The 25,275-nt window shown below is 50.8% G+C and overlaps 1 protein-coding gene across 1 annotated transcript in view; it reads right to left on the bottom strand.

Moving 5' to 3' along the window:
* The window catches only part of DCHS1 (dachsous cadherin-related 1), a 159,308-nt gene extending 134,955 nt beyond the window's left edge, over positions 1-24,353 (bottom strand). The window contains exons 1-2 of the mRNA XM_077298984.1: positions 23,808-24,353; positions 5,268-7,019 (exon numbers count right to left, since the gene is read on the bottom strand). Of these exons, the coding sequence (XP_077155099.1) occupies positions 5,268-6,980 (1,713 nt within the window). The 5' untranslated portion in view covers positions 6,981-7,019; positions 23,808-24,353. The remainder of the gene's footprint in view (positions 1-5,267; positions 7,020-23,807) is intronic.
* Between the last annotated feature and the right edge of the window lie 922 nt (positions 24,354-25,275).

The raw sequence follows: 25,275 nt of genomic DNA, 5'->3' as shown, positions 1-25,275 counted from the left end.
ATGTGTTATGGTGCACAGTACCTCTCATCACCTGTAGGGGGCAGTATGTGTATGTTATTGGCATAGAGCACTTCTCATCACCTGTAGGGGGCAGTATGTATGTGTTATGGTGCACAGTACCTCTCATAACCTGTAGGGGGCAGTATGTGTATGTTATTGACATAGAGCACTTCTCATCACCTGTAGGGGGCAGTATGTATGTGTTATGGTGCACAGTACCTCTCATCACCTGTAGGGGGCAGTATGTATGTGTTATGGTGCACAGTACCTCTCATCACCTGTAGGGGGCAGTATGTGTATGTTATTGACATGGAGTACTTCTCATCACCTGTAGGGGGCAGTATGTATGTGTTATGGTGCACAGTACCTCTCATCACCTGTAGGGGGCAGTATGTGTATGTTATGGACATGGAGTACTTCTCATCACCTGTAGCGGGCAGTATGTATGTGTTATGGTGCACAGTACCTCTCATCACCTGTAGGGGGCAGTATGTGTATGTTATTGACATGGAGTACTTCTCATCACCTGTAGGGGGCAGTATGTGTATGTTATTGACATGGAGTACTTCTCATCACCTGTAGGGGGCAGTATGTGTATGTTATTGACATGGAGTACTTCTCATCACCTGTAGGGGGCAGTATGTGTATGTTATTGACATGGAGTACTTCTCATCACCTGTAGGGGGCAGTATGTATGTGTTATGGTGCACAGTACCTCTCATCACCTGTAGGGGGCAGTATGTGTATGTTATTGACATGGAGTACTTCTCATCACCTGTAGGGGGCAGTATGTATGTGTTATGGTGCACAGTACCTCTCATCACCTGTAGGGGGCAGTATGTGTATGTTATGGACATGGAGTACTTCTCATCACCTGTAGCGGGCAGTATGTATGTGTTATGGTGCACAGTACCTCTCATCACCTGTAGGGGGCAGTATGTGTATGTTATTGACATGGAGTACTTCTCATCACCTGTAGGGGGCAGTATGTGTATGTTATTGACATGGAGTACTTCTCATCACCTGTAGGGGGCAGTATGTATGTGTTATGGTGCACAGTACCTCTCATCACCTGTAGGGGGCAGTATGTGTATGTTATTGACATGGAGTACTTCTCATCACCTGTAGGGGGCAGTATGTGTATGTTATTGACATGGAGTACTTCTCATCACCTGTAGGGGGCAGTATGTATGTGTTATGGTGCTCAGTACCTCTCATCACCTGTAGGGGGCAGTATGTGTATGTTATTGACATGGAGTACTTCTCATCACCTGTAGGGGGCAGTATGTGCATGTTATTGGCACAAAGTACCTCTCATCACCTGTAGGGGGTAATATGTGTGTGTTATGGTGCACAGTACCTTCCATCACCTGAACGGGGCAATATACTGTATGTGTGTGTCATAGGTACAAAGTACCTCCCATCACCTGTAGGGGGCAGTATGTGTGTGTTATTGGCCCGCAGTGCCTCCCACCACCTGCAGGGGGCAGTATGGGTGTCTAATTGGCATTATACCTCCCACCATCTGGAGCAGTAAGTCTTTGTTGTAAACTTATATACTTTCCTTTGCCTATAGTGTTTAGTGTGGCATGTTCATGCATATGGTGGTTTTTTTGGTATGTCCATGTGTGTGGTAATCCTTAGGTCTGCCCATGTGTGGTAATCCTTAGGTCTGCCCATGTGTGGTAATCCTTAGGTCTGCCCATGTGTGGTAATCCTTAGGTCTGCCCATGTGTGGTAATCCTTAGGTCTGCCCATGTGTGGTAATCCTTAGGTCTGCCTAGTATGTGGTAGTCCTTCGGTATGCCCATGTGTGGTAGTCCTTCGGTATGCCCATGTGTGGTAGTCCTTCGGTATGCCCATGTGTGGTAATCCTTAGGTCTGCCCATGTGTGGTAATCCTTAGGTCTGCCTAGTATGTGGTAGTCCTTCGGTATGCCCATGTGTGGTAGTCCTTCGGTATGCCCATGTGTGGTAATCCTTAGGTCTGCCCATGTGTGGTAATCCTTAGGTCTGCCCATGTGTGGTAATCCTTAGGTCTGCCCATGTGTGGTAATCCTTAGGTCTGCCTAGTATGTGGTAGTCCTTCGGTATGCCCATGTGTGGTAGTCCTTCGGTATGCCCATGTGTGGTAATCCTTAGGTCTGCCCATGTGTGGTAATCCTTAGGTCTGCCTAGTATGTGGTAGTCCTTCGGTATGCCCATGTGTGGTAGTCCTTCGGTATGCCCATGTGTGGTAATCCTTAGGTCTGCCCATGTGTGGTAATCCTTAGGTCTGCCTAGTATGTGGTAGTCCTTCGGTATGCCCATGTGTGGTAGTCCTTCGGTATGCCCATGTGTGGTAATCCTTAGGTCTGCCCATGTGTGGTAATCCTTAGGTCTGCCCATGTGTGGTAATCCTTAGGTCTGCCCATGTGTGGTAATCCTTAGGTCTGCCTAGTATGTGGTAGTCGTTCGGTATGCCCATGTGTGGTAATCCTTCGGTATGCCCATGTGTGGTAATCCTTAGGTCTGCCCATGTGTGGTAATCCTTAGGTCTGCCTACTATGTGGTAGTCCTTCGGTATGCCCATGTGTGGTAGTCCTTCGGTATGCCCATGTGTGGTAATCCTTAGGTCTGCCCATGTGTGGTAATCCTTAGGTCTGCCTAGTATGTGGTAGTCCTTCGGTATGCCCATGTGTGGTAGTCCTTCGGTATGCCCATGTGTGGTAATCCTTAGGTCTGCCCATGTGTGGTAGTCCTTTGGTTTGCCTAGTATGTGGTAGTCCTTCGGTATGCCTAGTATGTGGTAGTCCTTCGGTAGGCCCATGTGCGGTAGTCCTTCGGTAGGCCCATGTGTGTGGAGTGCTTCGGTATGCGGTAATCCTTCGGTATGTCTAGTGTGTGATAGGTTTTCAGCTTGCCTATGTGTGTGATAGTCCATCAGTATGAAGAGGGAAAAATTTACCTTCCAATCCAAGTATATATAAAATGAATTCCTTTCTTGCAAAAATGTACAAATATTTGACAAGAAGATGAGCAATTGCACACAACAATCTAAGGTGTGAGGTGGGAACTTGGGGGTCTCATCATCAGACGCGATTTGAGTGCTAACTGCCCATGTGTATGGTGGTTCTTCTGTATAGAAAGGTGTATGGTGGTTCTTTGATATGCCCATGTGTGTGGTAGTCCTTCGGTATGCCCAGTGTATGGAGGTCATTCGGTATGCCCAATGTATGGTGGTCCTTCTGTATAGAAAGGTGTATGGGGGTTCTTTGAAATGCCCATGTATGTGGTAGTCATTCGCTATGCCCAGTGTGTGGTAGTCCTTTGGTATGCCCAATGTATGGTGGTCCTTCGGTATGCTCAGGTGTATGTTGGTCCTTCAGTATACACAGGTGAATAGTGATTCTTCGGTATGCCCAGTGTATGGAGGTCATTCGGTATGCCCAGTGTATGGAGGTCATTCGGTATGCCCACTGTATGGAGGTCATTCGGTATGCCCAGTGTATGGAGGTCATTCGGTATGCCCAGTGTATGGAGGTCATTCGGTATGCCCAGTGTATGGAGGTCATTCGGTATGCCCAGTGTATGGAGGTCATTCGGTATGCCCAGTGTATGGAGGTCATTCGGTATGCCCAGTGTATGGAGGTCATTCGGTATGCCCAATGTATGGTGGTTCTTCTGTATAGAAAAGTGTATGGTGGTTCTTTGATATGCCCATGTGTGTGGTAGTCCTTCGGTATGCCCAGTGTATGGAGGTCATTCGGTATGCCCAGTGTATGGAGGTCATTCGGTATGCCCAGTGTATGGAGGTCATTCGGTATGCCCAGTGTATGGAGGTCATTCGGTATGCCCAGTGTATGGAGGTCATTCGGTATGCCCACTGTATGGAGGTCATTCGGTATGCCCACTGTATGGAGGTCATTCGGTATGCCCAGTGTATGGAGGTCATTCGGTATGCCCAGTGTATGGAGGTCATTCGGTATGCCCAGTGTATGGAGGTCATTCGGTATGCCCAGTGTATGGAGGTCATTCGGTATGCCCAGTGTATGGAGGTCATTCGGTATGCCCACTGTATGGAGGTCATTCGGTATGCCCAGTGTATGGAGGTCATTCGGTATGCCCAGTGTATGGAGGTCATTCGGTATGCCCAGTGTATGGAGGTCATTCGGTATGCCCAGTGTATGGAGGTCATTCGGTATGCCCAGTGTATGGAGGTCATTCGGTATGCCCACTGTATGGAGGTCATTCGGTATGCCCAGTGTATGGAGGTCATTCGGTATGCCCAGTGTATGGAGGTCATTCGGTATGCCCAGTGTATGGAGGTCATTCGGTATGCCCAGTGTATGGAGGTCATTCGGTATGCCCAGTGTATGGAGGTCATTCGGTATGCCCACTGTATGGAGGTCATTCGGTATGCCCAGTGTATGGAGGTCATTCGGTATGCCCAGTGTATGGAGGTCATTCGGTATGCCCAGTGTATGGAGGTCATTCGGTATGCCCAGTGTATGGAGGTCATTCGGTATGCCCAGTGTATGGAGGTCATTCGGTATGCCCAGTGTATGGAGGTCATTCGGTATGCCCAGTGTATGGAGGTCATTCGGTATGCCCAGTGTATGGAGGTCATTCGGTATGCCCAGTGTATGGAGGTCATTCGGTATGCCCAGTGTATGGAGGTCATTCGGTATGCCCAGTGTATGGAGGTCATTCGGTATGCCCAGTGTATGGTGGTTCTTCTGTATAGAAAGGTGTATGGTGATTCTTTGATATATCCATGTATGTGGTAGTCCTTCACTATGCCCAATGTATGGTGGTCCTTCGGTATGCTCAGGTGTATGTTGATCCTTCTGTATACAAAGGTGTATGGGGGTTCTTTGATATGCCCATGTGTGTGGTAGTCCTTCGGTATGCCCATGTGTGTGGTAGTCCTTCGGTATGCCCAGTGTATGGTGGTTCTTCTGTATAGAAAGGTGTATGGTGATTCTTTGATATATCCATGTATGTGGTAGTCCTTCACTATGCCCAATGTATGGTGGTCCTTCGGTATGCTCAGGTGTATGGTGGTTCTTCTGTATACAAAGGTGTATGCTGATTCTTTGAAATGCCCATGTGTGTGGTAGTCCCTCGGTAAGCCCAGTTGTATGGTAGTCCTTCGGTCTGCTTATGTGTGGTGATCCTGCAGCAAACCCATGTATCCTGGTGCCCATGGAATGCATACACAAGATTGGTGGAGAGATCAACCTTTATGTTTCACAGTATATTGAAGCTTCAGAAAATGTTTCTCACCTTTAGGAAGCAGGTGCCCCGTGGAGAGCCCTCACTCAGCGTGGCATTATAAATTGCACTGGCAAAGACAGGATCATTATCATTAACATCCAGCAGTTGGACCCTGACAATAGCGGTGGAGGTCAGTGGTGGCATGCCACGGTCTGAAGCCACTACTGTCATTTGTGGCTGTGGGTCTTTTTCATAATCCAGTGGGGCAGCTGTGGTGATGACCCCGGTGTCTGGATGGATATTGAACCATGGTGTATCCAGAAGACTGTATCTAATCTCTCCATTCACTCCTTGATCTTTATCCCGAGCTGTGACCTGGAGAAGGAAGCTGCCGGGATGGACGGCCTCTGGTACACTGTGGCTGTATTGTTGACGGTCAAAGACTGGAGGGTTATCATTTATATCTGTCACTTCAAGAACAAATGAGGACTCTGCCCTTAATGGAGGAGTTCCCGAATCTGTAGCCAGAACCCTCAGTCGATAAGAATCTCGCTCCTCACGGTCTAGTAATTTGTCCACACAAATGAGGTAGATGATGCTATCTTTTGTGGTCAAAGCAAACTTTCCCTCCCCACCCTCCAGAGTCACATCCACGTCAGGGTGCTCGCCATAGTCAGGATCGGACACAGAGATTCGAGCCACATATTGGCCTGGTGTGGCCCCCTCTGACACTCTGGGGGCTCCATCCTCACTCAGGAAAATAATGGTCATGCTGGGCTGGTTGTCGTTAGAGTCTCGGACCTGTATGGACACAAATGCTGTGCCAACCTCTGGCTGACTAGCTCCATCCTTTGCTTGCACAACCAATTCATGAGCTTTCCGAGTCTCGTAATCCAATGGCTTACTAAGCTGGATAAGTCCGGAATGTGGATTGATAGTAAAGAAACCCTCTGGATCACTTTGCCTGCGGTTGATCTCATAAGTGATGTCCCCATTATGACCGAGATCGGCATCTGTGGCGTAGACCTGAAGGACACTAGATCCTGGTAAAAGACTTTCTGAAATAAGTGCCTGATAGCGGCTTTGATTAAAAGCTGGAGCATGGTCATTGATGTCCAGGATAGATATGTCCAATTTCATCTGAGAGCTACGACTCGGAGAGCCGCCATCATACGCCTCCAGAGTTAAAGAGTACGAAGAGGAATTCTCCCGGTCTAGATCGGCGTTGACTACCAGTTCTACAGACAGCGTACCAGTAGACGTATGGCGGGTTTCTAATCGGAATGCTTGCATGGGATCTCCCCTTTTGATAAGATAACCCTGAGTGCCCAATGCTCCGCTGTCCAAATCCACAGCTGGTTCTAGAGGGTAACTTGTACCCCGGGGCGTGTGCTCTGGAATGCCAATTTGTACACGACCTTTAGCAAATGTAGGAGTGTGGTCATTAATATCATCCACATGAATATCCACTTCCACAGTAACACCTTCTGGGGTGACTGCTATGAAGCTATAATGGTTCCTCTGCTCCCTGTCAAGGACTCGAGCAGTTTTAATTATCCCGGTGTGCTCATCTATCTCTAAATCGCTGGTTACACCACTCCCTTCTTGTGCCGAAATAAAAAACATGTGCCCAGTGGAGTCTGGTGGAAGACCTGCACTGATGTCCCCAATTATGGTTCCGGCTGGTTGCTCTTCATCAATGTGGAGCTCCAGTGTCCCCAGAGAGGAATAGGATGGGGAACAAGCAATCGTAAGCAACAGGTAGATCACGAGCGGCAGCATTCTTCCTTCCTCCAAGGCTGATGCTTACAGGTTTTCATTCTGTGGAGAAAAGATATAACGAGGTAAAAAAATGACACAAATGCAACAAACAAGCTTTCGTGATGACATCCTCCTCTCATGCTCACATCACAGTTGATGGACCTTCTCAATATTTCATGGCTGTATTGTTTGTCCCGCACTCTGGATGAGGTAGACCCTGTACATCCTAGATTCTGTGCCCCCCGCTTTGGGTGAGGCTGACCCTATGGTTCCTTTGGAGGTTGTACTCTTTGGGAGCCGCATTCCTCTGGAGGGCTGAATGGTCTTAGCTATCTTGGGTTTGCAGCTGCTTTTTCTAGATGTGTAAAGAAAAAACTTTTCTATTTTTTGTCCTTGTCCCGATAGAATTACTTCCCTAATCTAGTAACCCATACTCTCCGCATTTCACATCTGCCATTATTAACCACTTCACACCAACAGGGAACCCAAAAGAAGAAACTGCATCAGTCCAACAACAGGCAGATCCAGTAGCTCGGGATCCATGTGGCCCTCTGGTGTCTTAGTTACTGGTGGTTTATGACTATCCTGTCATTGCTGTAATTAAACCTCCTATGTACTTAGGCTACGTTCACATTAGCGTTTTTGGGCGCAGCGTCGGCGACGCAACGCAAAACGCATGCACAACGCAGTGTTTTGTGACGCATGTGTCCAACGTTTACAAAATTGACACTTCACTTTTTTTTTTAATCAAAAGACGCAAGCGTCGAACAACACAGGACGACGCAGGCACTTGCGCCCTATGCGTTTTCTATAGACACTAATGGGTTTTATTGGCGCATTTACGACGCAAGTGCGATGCATGCGTTTTTTAAAAAAAATAGGACACAGGAAAGCTGCAACATGTAGCGTCCCCTGCGCCCTGTCTTGTGCGTCTATATGACGCATGCATCGTAAAACACAAGGAAACGCATACCGACGCATGTCCATGCGCCCCAAATGTTAAAGACAGGGACGCATGACGCATGCGTCGGCATGCGTCGCCGACGCTGCGCCCAACAACGCAAATGTGAACGTAGCCTTAGAACTTAGTGAGCAGTTGGTCGGACCTGAGCTTCTACACAACAGTCTACTCCAGAAGAGCAGAGATGCAATATAAAGTATTAAGGAGAACAGAACAGCAACCTCAGTGTGGAGAGATGAAAGGTGGACTTCAGATGCCAGACTTCACAGGTCAGACTGCAAAGCTGCAAAATAGCCAACTCTGAAAACTAAAGAGCAGGCAGACACCATGCAAAGGTCACTGCTTCAGCAGAAGTTTTAGGACTGCAGCTACAGTAGCATGTAAAAGTTTGGACACCCCTGGTCAAAATTACTGTTATTGAGAACAGTTAAGCAAGTTGAAGATTAAATGATCTCTAAAAAGCCTAAAGTTAAAGACTAGAGCTGTGCAGACACCTGGATGTTCGGGTGTAGAGTTCGTCAGGTTGGTATACCCGAGTTGTGTAGAGTTCGTCAGGTTGGTTTACGCGAGTTGTGTAGTGTTCGTCAGGTTGGTATACTAGAGTTGTGTAGTGTTCGTCAGGTTGGTATACGTGAGTAGTGTAGAGTTCATCAGGTTGGTATACGTGAGTAGTGTAGGGTTCATCAGATTAGCATACGTGAGTTGTATAGTGTTTGTCAGGCTGGTATACGCGAGTTGTGTAGTGTTCATCAGGATGGTATACAGTAGTTGTGTAGTGTTCGTCAGGTTGGTATACGTGAGTATTGTAGAGTTCGTAATTTTGGTATACGTAAGTTGTGTAGAGTTCGTCAGGTCGGCATTCATGAGTTGTGTACTGTGTCAGTTTGGCATTCGTGAGAAGTGTAGTGTTCATCAGGTTAGTATACGTGACTAGTGTAGAGTTCGTCATTTTGGTATTTGTGAGTTGTGTAGAGTTCGTCAGGTTGGTATACGTGAGTATTGTAGAGTTCGTCATTTTGGTATACGTAAGTTGTGTAGAGTTCGTCAGGTCGGCATTCTTGAGTTGTGTAGTGTTTGTCAGTTTGGCATTCGTGAGAAGTGTAGTGTTCGTCAGGTCGGCATACATGAGTTGTGTAGTGTTCGTCAGGTTGGAATACATGAATTGTGCTTTGAGGGACCTCCCTGGGGGAATGTTGGCCTGGTACAATATGAGCACTTTCAGTTCCGGAAGTACTGGGGCCCACTTGTTCCTGAACTCCAAAGATTAGGGCCTTAATCGCTACCTGCTGGAACTGAAGGTATGACGTACCGGTCTGGCCTGCACATCATGATAGCACATGTACATTGCCATCTGTACGATGTGCAATGCAGCTTCTTGAACCACACGTTGGCCTTTCTCATGGGACCATAGAGCTGGAGGACTTGATCAACGAGATCAACTCCCCCCTATGTTCTTGTTGTACCCCAGCACACAGTCTGGCTTGCAGACCTGTGTAGCGGTACCTCATACAGGGGGTGCTGCCGTCACCGCGTATTGTGGTAAAAAAAAGGACATCCCTCTTGTCCTTACACTTGACCACCAGCATGTTATTGCTATATTGGGCTCTGCTTTCACCTTTTTTTGAGCAGTTGCCCAATTATCTTCATAGGGCGGACACTCTGATTTTTACGGACAGTACCGAAGGCTGTGGTAGCTCGTGCAGAAAGGGACTTGAACAGTGGGATGCTGGTATAAAAGTTATCTACATAGAGGTGATAACCTTGATACAGTAGTGGGTGCACCATTTCCCACACAATTTTCTCACTCACTCCCAGGACAAGTTCCTAAACTTGTGGGTGTACCTTGAGATACAATCACACAGTTTGTACAGCTTAATTCTGTACCTGGCCCTCTTACTGGGCAGTTATTGATGGAATTTGAGCCTCCATTTGAAATGTATTAGGGGCTCTAATTCAGAGGGCCCAGCAAGCCATGTGTTATCTACTGGGAGCTCTGATTTAGAAGGTACCAGAAGCCACGTGTTATCTACTGGGAGCTCTGATCTAGAAGGTACCAAAAGCCATGTGTTATCTACTGGAAGCTGTGATCTAGAGGGCACCGCAATCCATGTATTATCTACTGAGAGCTCTGTTACAGAGGGTACCACAAGCCAAGAATTATCTACTGGGAGCTCTGTTACAGAGGGTACCACAAGCCAAGAATTATCTACTGGGAGCTCTGATCTAGAAGGTACCACAAGTCATAATGTATTATCTACTAGGATCTTTTATCTATCCTCCAGGGCTTCCAGGTTACAGTGTAGGCACAGTCTGTTTTCTCTGGGCTTGTAGCTCTGTCCGTGTCGACCAACCTCGATGGCCAGATTGTGGGCACTGAGTCTATACCGGCTCAGGATCTGGCAGTCTCTGGGGTCCGAGAGATTCTCCAGATATGGAGCCAGTCTGTAGTCTCTCTGTAGACTATATACTGTATACTATTATGGAGCTGTATTATACTACTATGGGGGTGAATTATACTACTATGGGGGTGCATTATACAACTATGGGGTGCATTATACTACTATGGGCTGCATTTTACTAATATGGGGGTGCATTACACTACTATGGAGGTGCATTATACTATTATGGGGGTGCGCATTATACTATTATGGAGCTGTATTGCTGTCAGGAGAGGATTACTAGGATCCATGGTTTATCTACCGAGAGCTGTCAGGAGCAGATTGCTAGGGTCCATGGTCCATTTACTGCGAGCTGTCAGGAGCAGATTACTAAGATCCATGTTTATCTTCTGAGAGCTGTCAGGAGAGGATTACTAGGATCCATGGTCCATCTACTGAGAGCTGTCAGGAGCAGATTACTAGGATCCATGGTTTATCTACTGAGAGCTGTCAGGAGAGGATTATTAGGATCCATGGCTTATCTACTGAGAGCTGTTAGGAGCAGATTACTAGGATCCATGGTCCATTTACTGACAGCTGTCAGGAGCAGATTTCTAGGATCCATGGTTTATCTACTGAGAGCTGTCAGGAGCAGATTGCTAGGATCCATACTCCATCTGACAGCTGTCATGAGCAGATTACCGGGATCCATGGTCCATCTACTGACAGCTCTCATGAGCAGATTACCAGGATCCATGGTCCATCTACTGACTGCTCTCATGAACAGATTACCAGGATCCATGGTGCATCTACTGACAGCTGTCAGAAGTAGATTCTGAAGATTCTATGACTTTGTATGTGAAATGGATTGATTACCCATCTACTGGAATCTGTCAGGTGAAATTATCAATATGTATGGAACATTTGACAGGTGCAGATTTCCTAAATCTAATGGGATCTGACAGCAGCAAATTACAGGGATCATTGGATGATCTACTGGTAGCTGACTGAATCATTTCATGAACAACCTACTGGGACCTGTCAGTTGTAAATTACTGGATACGGTGACCATGTATTGGATGTTGTCAGGAGTGGTTCACAGGGATCCATGGACCAACTACTGGGAACAGCAAAGTACAGATAACTAGAAAGAGGGAGAAGCAGATTACCAGGAACCATGAACCAGATTACCAAGAGCTGATGACCAACAACTGGGATCTTTTATGTAGGAGATTCCCGGGATCTACACCATTGAAGCATCTATTCCAATGAGAAACGACCGTCGTCCCGTAGATAACCTGCTCCCTGACTCCATGTTTTAATCGTGTGCTCAAGGAATATAGTTCCCCAAAGAAATCCAAGTGAATCGAAGTGCCACCTCCTTTTCTTCTAGCATCTGATTCCCAGGATCCATTGATCATCTACTAGAACCAGTCAGAAGCAGATTCCCAGGATCCATTGACAATCTTCTGGAACCTGTCAGAAGCAGATTCCCAGGATCCATGGACCATCTACTGGAACTGGTTAGAAGCCGATTCCCAGGGTCTGATGAGCATCTACAAGGACTTGTCAGGAACCACCGATCTTCTGTGCTCAGCAGAATGTCAAGTAATCGGCTTTTGTAATATACAGTTATCATAGAAGACAACATGTGATATGACCATCTATGGTATTTATAATCCGTGATTTGCTTCTCTATACCAAGGGCGGTTCAAAATATCCAGGTGGGCTCCGGAGGGCGCAGCTCTGGAGGGCACAGCTCCAGAGGGCACAGCTCCGAAGGGCACAGCTCCGGAGGGCACAGGTCTGGAGGGCACAGCTCCGGAGGGCACAGCTCCAGAGGGCACAGCTCCGAAGGGCACAGCTCCGGAGGGCACAGGTCTGGAGGGCACAGCTCCGGAGGGCGCAGCTCCAGAGGGCACAGCTCCGGAGGGCACAGCTCCGGAGGGCACAGCTCTGGAGGGCGCAGCTCCGGAGGGCACAGCTCTGAAGGGCACAGCTCCGGAGGGCACAGCTCAGGACGGGCGCAGCTCTGGAGGGCGCAGCTCTGGAGGGCACAGCTCCAGGGGGCACAGCTCTGGAGGGCGCAGCTCCAGAGGGCACAGCTCCGGAGGGCACAGCTCTGGAGGGCACAGCTCTGGAGGGCGCAGCTCTGGAGGGCACAGCTCCGGAGGGCGCAGCTCCGGAGGGCACAGCTCCGGAGTGCGCAGCTCTGGAGGGCACAGCTCCAAAGGGCACAGCTCCGGAGGGCACAGGTCTGGAGGGCGCAGCTCAGGAGGGCAGAGCTCTGGAGGGCGCAGCTCTGGAGGGCACAGCTCTAGAGGGCGCAGCTCCGGAGGGCACAGCTCTGGAGGGCACAGCTCCGGAGGGCACAGCTCCAGAGGGCACAACTCCAGAGGGCACAGGTCTGGAGGAAACAGGTATAGAGGGCACAACTCTGGAGGGCACAGGTCTGGAGGAAACAGGTATAGAGGGCACAACTCTGGAGGGCACAGCTCCAGAGGGCACAGCTGTGGGGGACACAGCTCTGGAGGGCGCAGCTTTGGAGGGCGCAGCTCCAGAGGGCACAGCTCTGGACAACACAGCTCTGGAGGGCACAGCTCTGGGGGGCGCAGCTCTGGAGGGCACAGCTGTGAGGGGCGCAGGCTGTAGTAATAGGGGGCACCTGAATCTTGTGATGAGCTTCAGCTGGCACCAGGTCAGTCAGGCACAAGGTCTCATGCCCGTCATGTCTGGATCTTCCCCTTAGGAAGTGTTTGGTTATGGGATGTTTATCCGGAAGATTCCCTGGTGGCCGGATCTAGTTAAGGGTCAGTTACTGGCAGCTAGAAAGTCTGGAGAGGCGTGAGATAAGTGTGGCTGGGGACCCTCATATCCCCAAGCACTGTCCCCCACCCCCATATCCTTCCTGCAGGACATCTGACTGTCAGCTCAACTGTCCAGAGGTGTTTACTGACAGGTTCCAGCCCTCATGGTGTCTGGGATGCGGATACTGACAGCTCTGCCGTCCTATCTGGTACAGGGGCGTACTGGGCTGTCGGTGTGTGGACTGACAGCTCGACTATCCAGTCTGTGACTGGGAGGCATCGGCTGTCTCATGTGTTCATTATTCCACTTAATGGCCATAGCTACTGAGCAGCTTCTCCCAGAACACGGCCAGATGTACGTCCATCTTGTGAGGTTTGTGCTCGCTGTGCCTGAGGTCTATATGTCTGATCTGTTGCCTGACCTTGGACTTTGTTCTGACCATCCGCCTGTTTAACCCCTTCGGCTCTGATGCGTTATCCTCCTGGTACTCTGACCTCGGAACGTTACCTGACTACGCTCATGTCTCTTCCTTGTTTATGAGGTATTCTCCTCGCTTCTCACCTCAACTCCCCGACCACTGTGACCCAAGGCTTGGCTGTGAGCAGTGACAAGCGTCACATTTACAAACCGCACATCTCAGGTGTCGTGAAATGGTTAACGGCAGGAAAAGAGCGTCAGCTCTGTGGTACGGAGGAATCTGAGGGGAACAAGATGGGTAATGGCGGTATTAGAGCGTCAGCTCTGTGGTACGGAGGGATCTGAGGGGAATGAGATGGGTAATGGTGGTATTAGAGCGTCAGCTCTGTGGTACGGAGGGATGTGAGGGGAATGAGATGGGTAATGGAGGTATTAGAGCGTCAGCTCTGTGGTATGGAGGAATCTGAGGGGAATGAGATGGGTAATGGCCGTATTAGAGCGTCAGCTCTGTGGTATGGAGGGATCTGAGGGGAATGAGATGGGTAATGGAGGTATTAGAGCGTCAGCTCTGTGGTATGGAGAGATCTGAGGGGAATGAGATGGGTAACGGCGGTATTAGAGCGTCAGCTCTGTGGTACGGAGAGATCTGAGGGGAATGAGATGGGTAATGGCGGTATTAGAGCGTCAGCTCTGTGGTATGGAGAGATCTGAGGGGAATGAGATGGGTAATGGTGGTATTAGAGCGTCAGCTCTGTGGTACGGAGGGATCTGAGGGGAATGAGATGGGTAATGGTGGTATTAGAGCGTCAGCTCTGTGGTATGGAGAGATCTGAGGGGAATGAGATGGGTAATGGTGGTATTAGAGCGTCAGCTCTGTGGTATGGAGGGATCTGAGGGGAATGAGATGAGTAATGGTGGTAATAGAGCGTCAGCTCTGTGGTACGGAGAGATCTGAGGGGAATGAGATGGGTAATGGCGGTATTAGAGCGTCAGCTCTGTGGTACGGAGGAATCTGAGGGGAACAAGATGGGTAATGGCGGTATTAGAGCGTCAGCTCTGTGGTATGGAGAGATCTGAGGGGAATGAGATGGGTAATGGTGGTATTAGAGCGTCAGCTCTGTGGTATGGAGAGATCTGAGGGGAATGAGATGGGTAATGGTGGTATTAGAGCGTCAGCTCTGTGGTACGGAGGGATGAGGGGAATGAGATGGGTAATGGTGGTATTAGAGCGTCAGCTCTGTGGTATGGAGAGATCTGAGGGGAATGAGATGGGTAATGGCGGTATTAGAGCGTCAGCTCTGTGGTATGGAGAGATCTGAGGGGAATGAGATGGGTAATGGAGGTATTAGAGCGTCAGCTCTGTGGTATGGAGGAATCTGAGGGGAATGAGATGGGTAATGGCCGTATTAGAGCGTCAGCTCTGTGGTATGGAGAGATCTGAGGGGAATGAGATGGGTAATGGCGGTATTAGAGCGTCAGCTCTGTGGTATGGAGGAATCTGAGGGGAATGAGATGGGTAATGGCGGTATTAGAGCGTCAGCTCTGTGGTATGGAGAGATCTGAGGGGAATGAGATGGGTAATGGTGGTATTAGAGCGTCAGCTCTGTGGTATGGAGAGATCTGAGGGGAATGAGATGGGTAATGGTGGTATTAGAGCGTCAGCTCTGTGGTACGGAGGGATGAGGGGAATGAGATGGGTAATGGTGGTATTAGAGCGTCAGCTCTGTGGTATGGAGAGATCTGAGGGGAATGAGATGGGTAATGGCGGTATTAGAGCGTCAGCTCTGTGGTATGGAGAGATCTGAGGGGAATGAGATGGGTAATGGAGGTATTAGAGCGTCAGCTCTGTGGTATGGAGGAATCTGAGGGGAATGAGATGGGTAATGGCCGTATTAGAGCGTCAGCTCTGTGGTATGGAGAGATCTGAGGGGAATGAGATGGGTAATGGCGGTATTAGAGCGTCACCTCTGTGGTACGGAGAGATCTGAGGGGAATGAGATGGGTAATGGTGGTATTAGAGCGTCAGCTCTGTGGTACGGAGGGATCTGAGGGGAATGAGATCGGTAATGGCGGTATTAGAGCGTCAGCTCTGTGGTACGGAGGAATCTGAGGGGAACAAGATGGGTAATGGTGGTATTAGAGCGTCACCTCTGTGGTATGGAGAGATCTGAGGGGAATGAGATGGGTAATGGCGGTATTAGAGCGTCAGCTCTGTGGTATGGAGGGATCTGAGGGGAATGAGATGGGTAATGGCGGTATTAGAGCGTCAGCTCTGTGGTACGGAGGGATCTGAGGGGAATGAGATGGGTAATGGCGGTATTAGAGCGTCAGCTCTGTGGTATGGAGGGATCTGAGGGGAATGAGATGGGTAATGGTGGTATTAGAGCGTCAGCTCTGTGGTATGGAGGAATCTGAGGGGAATGAGATGGGTAATGGAGGTATTAGAGCGTCAGCTCTGTGGTATGGAGGGATCTGAGGGGAATGAGATGGGTAATGGCGGTATTAGAGCGTCAGCTCTGTGGTACGGAGGGATCTGAGGGGAATGAGATGGGTAATGGTGGTATTAGAGCGTCAGCTCTGTGGTATGGAGGGATGTGAGGAGGATGAGATGGGTAATGGCGGTATTAGAGCGTCAGCTCTGTGGTACGGAGGGATGTGAGGGGAATGAGATGGGTAATGGTGGTATTAGAGCGTCAGCTCTGTGGTACGGAGGGATCTGAGGGGAATGAGATGGGTAATGGCGGTATTAGAGCGTCAGCTCTGTGGTATGGAGAGATCTGAGGGGAATGAGATGGGTAATGGCGGTATTAGAGCGTCACCTCTGTGGCATGGAGGGATCTGAGGGGAATGAGATGGGTAATGGCGGTATTAGAGGGTCAGCTCTGTGGTACGGAGGGATCTGAGGGGAATGAGATGGGTAATGGCGGTATTAGAGCGTCAGTTCTGTGGTACGGAGAGATCTGAGGGGAATGAGATGGGTAATGGTGGTATTAGAGCGTCACCTCTGTGGTATGGAGAGATCTGAGGGGAATGAGATGGGTAATGGCGGTATTAGAGCGTCACCTCTGTGGTATGGAGGGATCTGAGGGGAATCAGATGGGTAATGGCGGTATTAGAGCGTCAGCTCTGTGGTACGGAGAGATCTGAGGGGAATGAGATGGGTAATGGCGGTATTAGAGCGTCAGCTCTGTGGTATGGAGAGATCTGAGGGGAATGAGATGGGTAATGGTGGTATTAGAGCGTCAGCTCTGTGGTATGGAGGAATCTGAGGGGAATGAGATGGGTAATGGCGGTATTAGAGCGTCAGCTCTGTGGTATGGAGGGATGTGAGGGGAATGAGATGGGTAATGGCGGTATTAGAGCGTCAGCTCTGTGGTATGGAGGGATCTGAGGGGAATCAGATGGGTAATGGCGGTATTAGAGCGTCACCTCTGTGGTATGGAGAGATCTGAGGGGAACAAGATGGGTAATGGCGGTATTAGAGCGTCAGCTCTGTGGTATGGAGAGATCTGAGGGGAATGAGATGGGTAATGGTGGTATTAGAGCGTCAGCTCTGTGGTATGGAGAGATCTGAGGGGAATGAGATGGGTAATGGCGGTATTAGAGCGTCAGCTCTGTGGTACGGAGAGATCTGAGGGGAATGAGATGGGTAATGGCGGTATTAGAGCGTCAGCTCTGTGGTATGGAGGTATCTGAGGGGAATGAGATGGGTAATGGCGGTATTAGAGCGTCAGCTCTGTGGTATGGAGGGATCTGAGGGGAACGAGATGGGTAATGGCGGTATTAGAGCGTCAGCTCTGTGGTATGGAGGGATCTGAGGGGAATGAGATGGGTAATGGTGGTATTAGAGCGTCAGCTCTGTGGTACGGAGAGATCTGAGGGGAATGAGATGGGTAATGGCGGTATTAGAGCGTCAGCTCTGTGGTATGGAGGGATCTGAGGGGAATGAGATGGGTAATGGCGGTATTAGAGCGTCAGCTCTGTGGTATGGAGAGATCTGAGGGGAATGAGATGGGTAATGGCGGTATTAGAGCGTCAGCTCTGTGGTACGGAGGGATCTGAGGGGAATGAGATGGGTAATGGCGGTATTAGAGCGTCAGTTCTGTGGTATGGAGGAATCTGAGGGGAATGAGATGGGTAATGGTGGTATTAGAGCGTCAGCTCTGTGGTATGGAGAGATCTGAGGGGAATGAGATGGGTAATGGCGGTATTAGAGCGTCAGCTCTGTGGTATGGAGGGATCTGAGGGGAATGAGATGGGTAATGGCGGTATTAGAGCGTCAGTTCTGTGGTATGGAGAGATCTGAGGGGAATGAGATGGGTAATGGCGGTATTAGAGCGTCAGCTCTGTGGTATGGAGGGATCTGAGGGGAATGAGATGGGTAATGGTGGTATTAGAGCGTCACCTCTGGTACGGAGAGATCTGAGGGGAATGAGATGGGTAATGGTGGTATTAGAGCGTCAGCTCTGTGGTATGGAGAGATCTGAGGGGAATGAGATGGGTAATGGCGGTATTAGAGCGTCAGCTCTGTGGTATGGAGAGATCTGAGGGGAATGAGATGGGTAATGGCGGTATTAGAGCGTCAGCTCTGTGGTACGGAGAGATCTGAGGGGAATGAGATGGGTAATGGTGGTATTAGAGCATCAGCTCTGTGGTATGGAGGGATCTGAGGGGAATGAGATGGGTAATGGTGGTATTAGAGCGTCAGCTCTGTGGTATGGAGAGATCTGAGGGGAATGAGATGGGTAATGGCGGTATTAGAGCGTCAGCTCTGTGGTACGGAGGGATCTGAGGGGAATGAGATGGGTAATGGCGGTATTAGAGCGTCAGCTCTGTGGTATGGAGGGATCTGAGGGGAATGAGATGGGTAATGGCGGTATTAGAGCGTCAGCTCTGTGGTACGGAGGGATGTGAGGGGAATGAGATGGGTAATGGTGGTATTAGAGCGTCAGCTCTGTGGTATGGAGGGATCTGAGGGGAATGAGATGGGTAATGGCGGTATTAGAGCGTCAGCTCTGTGGTACGGAGGGATGTGAGGGGAATGAGATGGGTAATGGCGGTATTAGAGCGTCAGCTCTGTGGTACGGAGGGATCTGAGGGGAATGAGATGGGTAACGGCGGTATTAGAGCATCAGCTCTGTGGTATGGAGGGATCTGAGGGGAATGAGATGGGTAATGGCGGTATTAGAGCGTCAGCTCTGTGGTACGGAGAGATCTGAGGGGAATGAGATGGGTAATGGCGGTATTAGAGCGTCAGCTCTGTGGTATGGAGAGATCTGAGGGGAATGAGATGGGTAATGGCGGTATTAGAGCGTCAGCTCTGTGGTACGGAGAGATCTGAGGGGAATGAGATGGGTAATGGTGGTATTAGAGCGTCAGCTCTGTGGTATGGAGGGATCTGAGGGGAATGAGATGGGTAATGGTGGTATTAGAGCGTCAGCTCTGTGGTATGGAGGAATCTGAGGGGAATGAGATGGGTAATGGCGGTATTAGAGCGTCAGCTCTGTGGTATGGAGAGATCTGAGGGGAACAAGATGGGTAATGGCGGTATTAGAGCGTCAGCTCTGTGGTATGGAGGGATCTGAGGGGAATGAGATGGGTAATGGCGGTATTAGAGCGTCAGCTCTGTGGTATGGAGAGATCTGAGGGGAATGAGATGGGTAATGGGGGTATTAGAGCGTCAGCTCTGTGGTATGGAGGGATCTGAGGGGAATGAGATGGGTAATGGTGGTATTAGAGCGTCAGCTCTGTGGTATGGAGGGATCTGAGGGGAATGAGATGGGTAATGGCGGTATTAGAGCGTCAGCTCTGTGGTATGGAGGGATCTGAGGGGAATGAGATGGGTAATGGCGGTATTAGAGCGTCAGCTCTGTGGTACGGAGGGATCTGAGGGGAATGAGATGGGTAATGGTGGTATTAGAGCGTCAGCTCTGTGGTATGGAGGGATCTGAGGGGAATGAGATGGGTAATGGTGGTATTAGAGCGTCAGCTCTGTGGTATGGAGGAATCTGAGGGGAATGAGATGGGTAATGGCGGTATTAGAGCGTCAGCTCTGTGGTATGGAGGAATCTGAGGGGAATGAGATGGGTAATGGCGGTATTAGAGCGTCAGCTCTGTGGTACGGAGGGATGTGAGGGGAATGAGATGGGTAATGGCGGTATTAGAGCGTCAGCTCTGTGGTACGGAGGGATCTGAGGGGAATGAGATGGGTAACGGCGGTATTAGAGCGTCAGTTCTGTGGTATGGAGAGATCTGAGGGGAATGAGATGGGTAATGGCGGTATTAGAGCGTCAGCTCTGTGGTACGGAGGGATGTGAGGGGAATGAGATGGGTAATGGCGGTATTAGAGCGTCAGCTCTGTGGTACGGAGGGATCTGAGGGGAATGAGATGGGTAACGGCGGTATTAGAGCGTCAGCTCTGTGGTACGGAGGGATGTGAGGGGAATGAGATGGGTAATGGCGGTATTAGAGCGTCAGCTCTGTGGTACGGAGGGATCTGAGGGGAATGAGATGGGTAACGGCGGTATTAGAGCGTCAGCTCTGTGGTACGGAGGGATCTGAGGGGAATGAGATGGGTAACGGCGGTATAAGAGCGTCAGCTCTGTGGTATGGAGAGATCTGAGGGGAATGAGATGGGTAATGGCGGTATTAGAGCGTCAGCTCTGTGGTATGGAGGTATCTGAGGGGAATGAGATGGGTAATGGCGGTATTAGAGCGTCAGCTCTGTGGTACGGAGGGATCTGAGGGGAATGAGATGGGTAATGGTGGTATTAGAGCGTCAGCTCTGTGGTACGGAGGGATGTGAGGGGAATGAGATGGGTAATGGCGGTATTAGAGCGTCAGCTCTGTGGTATGGAGGGATCTGAGGGGAATGAGATGGGTAACGGCGGTATTAGAGCGTCAGCTCTGTGGTACGGAGAGATCTGAGGGGAATGAGATGGGTAATGGAGGTATTAGAGCGTCAGCTCTGTGGTATGGAGGGATCTGAGGGGAATGAGATGGGTAATGGAGGTATTAGAGCGTCAGCTCTGTGGTATGGAGAGATATGAGGGGAATGAGATGGGTAATGGCGGTATTAGAGCGTCAGCTCTGTGGTACGGAGGGATCTGAGGGGAATGAGATGGGTAATGGCGGTATTAGAGCGTCAGCTCTGTGGTATGGAGAGATCTGAGGGGAATGAGATGGGTAATGGCGGTATTAGAGCGTCAGCTCTGTGGTATGGCGAGATCTGAGGGGAATGAGATGGGTAATGGCGGTATTAGAGCGTCAGCTCTGTGGTATGGCGAGATCTGAGGGGAATGAGATGGGTAATGGCGGTATTAGAGCGTCAGCTCTGTGGTATGGAGAGATCTGAGGGGAATGAGATGGGTAATGGCGGTATTAGAGCGTCAGCTCTGTGGTACGGAGGGATGTGAGGGGAATAAGATGGGTAATGGCGGTATTAGAGCGTCAGCTCTGTGGTATGGAGGGATCTGAGGGGAATGAGATGGGTAATGGCGGTATTAGAGCGTCAGCTCTGTGGTACGGAGGGATCTGAGGGGAATGAGATGGGTAACGGTGGTATTAGAGCGTCAGCTCTGTGGTATGGAGGGATCTGAGGGGAATGAGATGGGTAATGGTGGTATTAGAGCGTCAGCTCTGTGGTATGGAGGGATCTGAGGGGAATGAGATGGGTAACGGTGGTATTAGAGCGTCAGCTCTGTGGTATGGAGGGATCTGAGGGGAATGAGATGGGTAATGGTGGTATTAGAGCGTCAGCTCTGTGGTATGGAGAGATCTGAGGGGAATGAGATGGGTAATGGCGGTATTAGAGCGTCAGCTCTGTGGTACGGAGGGATCTGAGGGGAATGAGATGGGTAATGGTGGTATTAGAGCGTCAGCTCTGTGGTACGGAGAGATCTGAGGGGAATGAGATGGGTAATGGCGGTATTAGAGCGTCAGCTCTGTGGTATGGAGAGATCTGAGGGGAATGAGATGGGTAATGGTGGTATTAGAGCGTCAGCTCTGTGGTATGGAGGGATCTGAGGGGAATGAGATGGGTAATGGCGGTATTAGAGCGTCAGCTCTGTGGTATGGAGAGATCTGAGGGGAACAAGATGGGTAATGGCGGTATTAGAGCGTCAGCTCTGTGGTATGGAGGAATCTGAGGGGAATGAGATGGGTAATGGCGGTATTAGAGCGTCAGCTCTGTGATATGGAAAGGATCTGAGGGGAATGAGATGGGTAATGGCGGTATTAGAGCGTCAGCTCTGTGGTATGGAGAGATCTGAGGGGAATGAGATGGGTAATGGCGGTATTAGAGCGTCAGCTCTGTGGTATGGAGAGATCTGAGGGGAATGAGATGGGTAATGGCGGTATTAGAGCGTCAGCTCTGTGGCATGGAGGGATCTGAGGGGAATGAGATGGGTAATGGCGGTATTAGAGCGTCAGCTCTGTGGTATGGAGGGATCTGAGGGGAATGAGATGGGTAATGGCGGTATTAGAGCGTCAGCTCTGTGGTATGGAGGGATCTGAGGGGAATGAGATGGGTAATGGCGGTATTAGAGCGTCAGCTCTGTGGTACGGAGGGATCTGAGGGGAATGAGATGGGTAATGGCCGTATTAGAGCGTCAGCTCTGTGGTACGGAGGGATCTGAGGGGAATGAGATGGGTAATGGCGGTATTAGAGCGTCAGCTCTGTGGTACGGAGGGATCTGAGGGGAATGAGATGGGTAATGGCCGTATTAGAGCGTCAGCTCTGTGGTGGTCTGTCGTGGTCGTCTTGCAGTGATGTAATGCAATGGTTGCTGGCGGTCTCGCAGTGATGGCTGGTGGCGGACTCGCAGTGATGTAGTGCAATGGTTGATGGCGGTCTCGCAGTGATATAACGCAATGGTTGCTGGCGGCCTCGCAGTGATGGTTGCTGGATGTCTCGCAGTGATGTAGTGCAATGGTTGCTGGCGGTCTCGCAGTGTTAGTGCAATGGTTGTTGGCAGTCTCGCAGTGATGTAGTGCATTGGTTGCTGGCGGTCTTGCAGTGATGTAGTGCAATGGTTGCTGGCGGTCTCGCAGTAATGGTTGCTGGCGGTCTCGCAGTGATGTAGTGTGATGTTGCTGGCGGTCTCGCAGTGATGTAGTGCAATGGTTGCTGGCGGTCTCGCAGTGATGTACTGCAATGGTTGCTGGCGGTCTCGCAGTGATGTACTGCAATGGTTGCTGGATGTCTCGCAGTGATGTAATGGAATGGTTGCTGGCCGTCTCGCAGTGATGTAGTGCAATGGTTGCTGGCGGTCTCGCAGTGATGTAGTGCAATGGTTGCTGGCGGTCTCGCAATGATATAACACAATGGTTGCTGGATGTCTCGCAGTGATGTAGTGTGATGGTCGCTGGCGGTCTCGCAGTGATATAATGCAATGGTTGCTGGCGGTTTCGCAGTGATGGTTGCTGGATGTCTCACAGTGATGTAGTGCATTGGTTGCTGGCGGTCTCGCAGTGATATAACGCAATGGTTGCTGGCGGCCTCGCAGTGATGGTTGCTGGCCTCGCAGTGATGGTTGCTGGATGTCTCGCAGTGATGTAGTGCAATGGTTGCTGGCGGTCTCGCAGTGATATAACGCAATGGTTGCTGGCGGCCTCGCAGTGATGGTTGCTGGATGTCTCGCAGTGATGTAGTGCAATGGTTGCTGGCGGTCTCGCAGTGTTAGTGCAATGGTTGTTGGCGGTCTCGCAGTGATGTAGTGAAATGGTTGCTGTCGGTCTCGCAGTGATGGTTGCTGTCGGTCTCGCAGTGATGGTTGCTATCGGTCTCGCAGTGATGGTTGCTATCGGTCTCGCAGTGATGGTTGCTATCGGTCTCGCAGTGATGGTTGCTGTCGGTCTCGCAGTGATGGTTGCTATCGGTCTCGCAGTGATGGTTGCTGTCGGTCTCGCAGTGATGGTTGCTGTCGGTCTCGCAGTGATGGTTGCTGTCGGTCTCGCAGTGATGGTTGCTGTCGGTCTCGCAGTGATGGTTGCTGTCGGTCTCGCAGTGATGGTTGCTGTCGGTCTCGCAGTGATGGTTGCTGTCGGTCTCGCAGTGATGGTTGCTGTCGGTCTCGCAGTGATGGTTGCTGTCGGTCTCGCAGTGATGGTTGCTGTCGGTCTCGCAGTGATGGTTGCTGTCGGTCTCGCAGTGATGGTTGCTGTCGGTCTCGCAGTGATGGTTGCTGTCGGTCTCGCAGTGATGGTTGCTGTCGGTCTCGCAGTGTTGGTTGCTGTCGGTCTCGCAGTGATGGCTGCTGTCTCGCAGACACGTATTACACTCACCATTCGGCTGTCGGCTCAGGTGACCGCTGTCTCGGGCAGTTGTCGGTCACACTTGCTGTTAATCCTGTCTCCATCTCCGTCCTTCTCTTAGGCCGATGGCCGGCGGTCTCTCCTTTCTGTACCTGGTGACGTCTCGTCCACACACAGTGGTGAGGGTGTCTCTTCCCTCTGGCCGGCAGTCTCACGGCTTTGTTCTCTTCCCTGGCTGTCTCTTTCATCCCCTTTGTGCAGCTGTTCAGGGCGGTCCCTCTGTGCGGGGCTGCTATTGTTCTGTGTCAGATGGAGGTCTCTTTTCCTGAGGGCCGTCTATGGGTGGGCTCTCTGCAGGATGCTGCCTGAGCTCTTGGGGCTCTCCCTGCAGTCTCTCTCTCTCTCTCGGTCTGTCTCTCTGGCCGGGACAATGGCTGTAGACAGCTGTGGATGCGAGAGAGCGGCGGCCCCGGGCTCGGAGGGACGGAGAGGCTGACTGAAACCTGACTCTGCCCGACCTCCTCCTCCAGCATCAGCCCCTCACCTCCTCCAGCAGGAGAACCCCCTCCTCCACCAGTGCAGCCCCTCACCTCCTCCAGCAGGAGAACCCCCTCCTCCTCCAGTGCAGCCCCCCCCTCATCCACCAGTGCAGCCCCCCCTCATCCACCAGTGCAGCCCCCCTCCTCCACCAGTGCAGCCCCCCTCCTCCACCAGTGCAGCCCCCCTCCTCCAGTGCAGCCCCCTCCACCGGGAGACCCCCTCCTCCTGCAGCATCAGCCCCTCACCTCCTCCATCGGGAGACCCCCCCCCACACACACACCAGTGCAGCCCCCCTTCCACTTTCCTCATCTGGAAATTTATGCTGAATTCCAGAATCAGCCCCGACTCCTAGCAAGTAAACTGGAGGAGACCCCGATATAACGCGCCATGTACCAGAGCGACTCGCCCTCCTTATACTAGAGCAACACTGTCAGGAAATAGGGAAGTGCTGATGACTTCATGTACACATACAGAGCTCTCCGCTGCAGTTTCCTCTGCCTGCCCACACAGGGCTGAAGGCTACTTTCACACATCAGGTTTTCGTCGTCAGGCTAAATCCGGCTAATTTCCAAAAACCGGATGAGGCGAATGTTGGCGTCGGATGAGGCGAATGTTGGCGTCGGATGAGGCGAATGTTGGCGTCGGATGAGGCGAATGTTGGCGTCGGATGAGGCGAATGTTGGCGTCGGGTGAGGCGAATGTTGGCGTCGGATGAGGCGAATGTTGGCGTCGGATGAGGGGAATGTTGGCGTCGGATGAGGCGAATGTTGGCGTCGGATGAGGCGAATGTTGGCGTCGGATGAGGCGAATGTTGGCGTCGGATGAGGCGAATGTTGGCGTCGGATGAGGCGAATGTTGGCGTCGGATGAGGCGAATGTTGGCGTCGGATGAGGCGAATGTTGGCGTCGGATGAGGCGAATGTTGGCGTCGGATGAGGCGAATGTTGGCGTCGGGTGAG

This window comes from Ranitomeya variabilis, chromosome 3 (assembly GCF_051348905.1).
Source record: "Ranitomeya variabilis isolate aRanVar5 chromosome 3, aRanVar5.hap1, whole genome shotgun sequence".
NCBI classification, from domain to species: domain Eukaryota; kingdom Metazoa; phylum Chordata; class Amphibia; order Anura; family Dendrobatidae; genus Ranitomeya; species Ranitomeya variabilis.
Note: the sequence above shows the minus strand (reverse complement) of the source record. Positions and strands in the feature narration are given on the sequence as shown.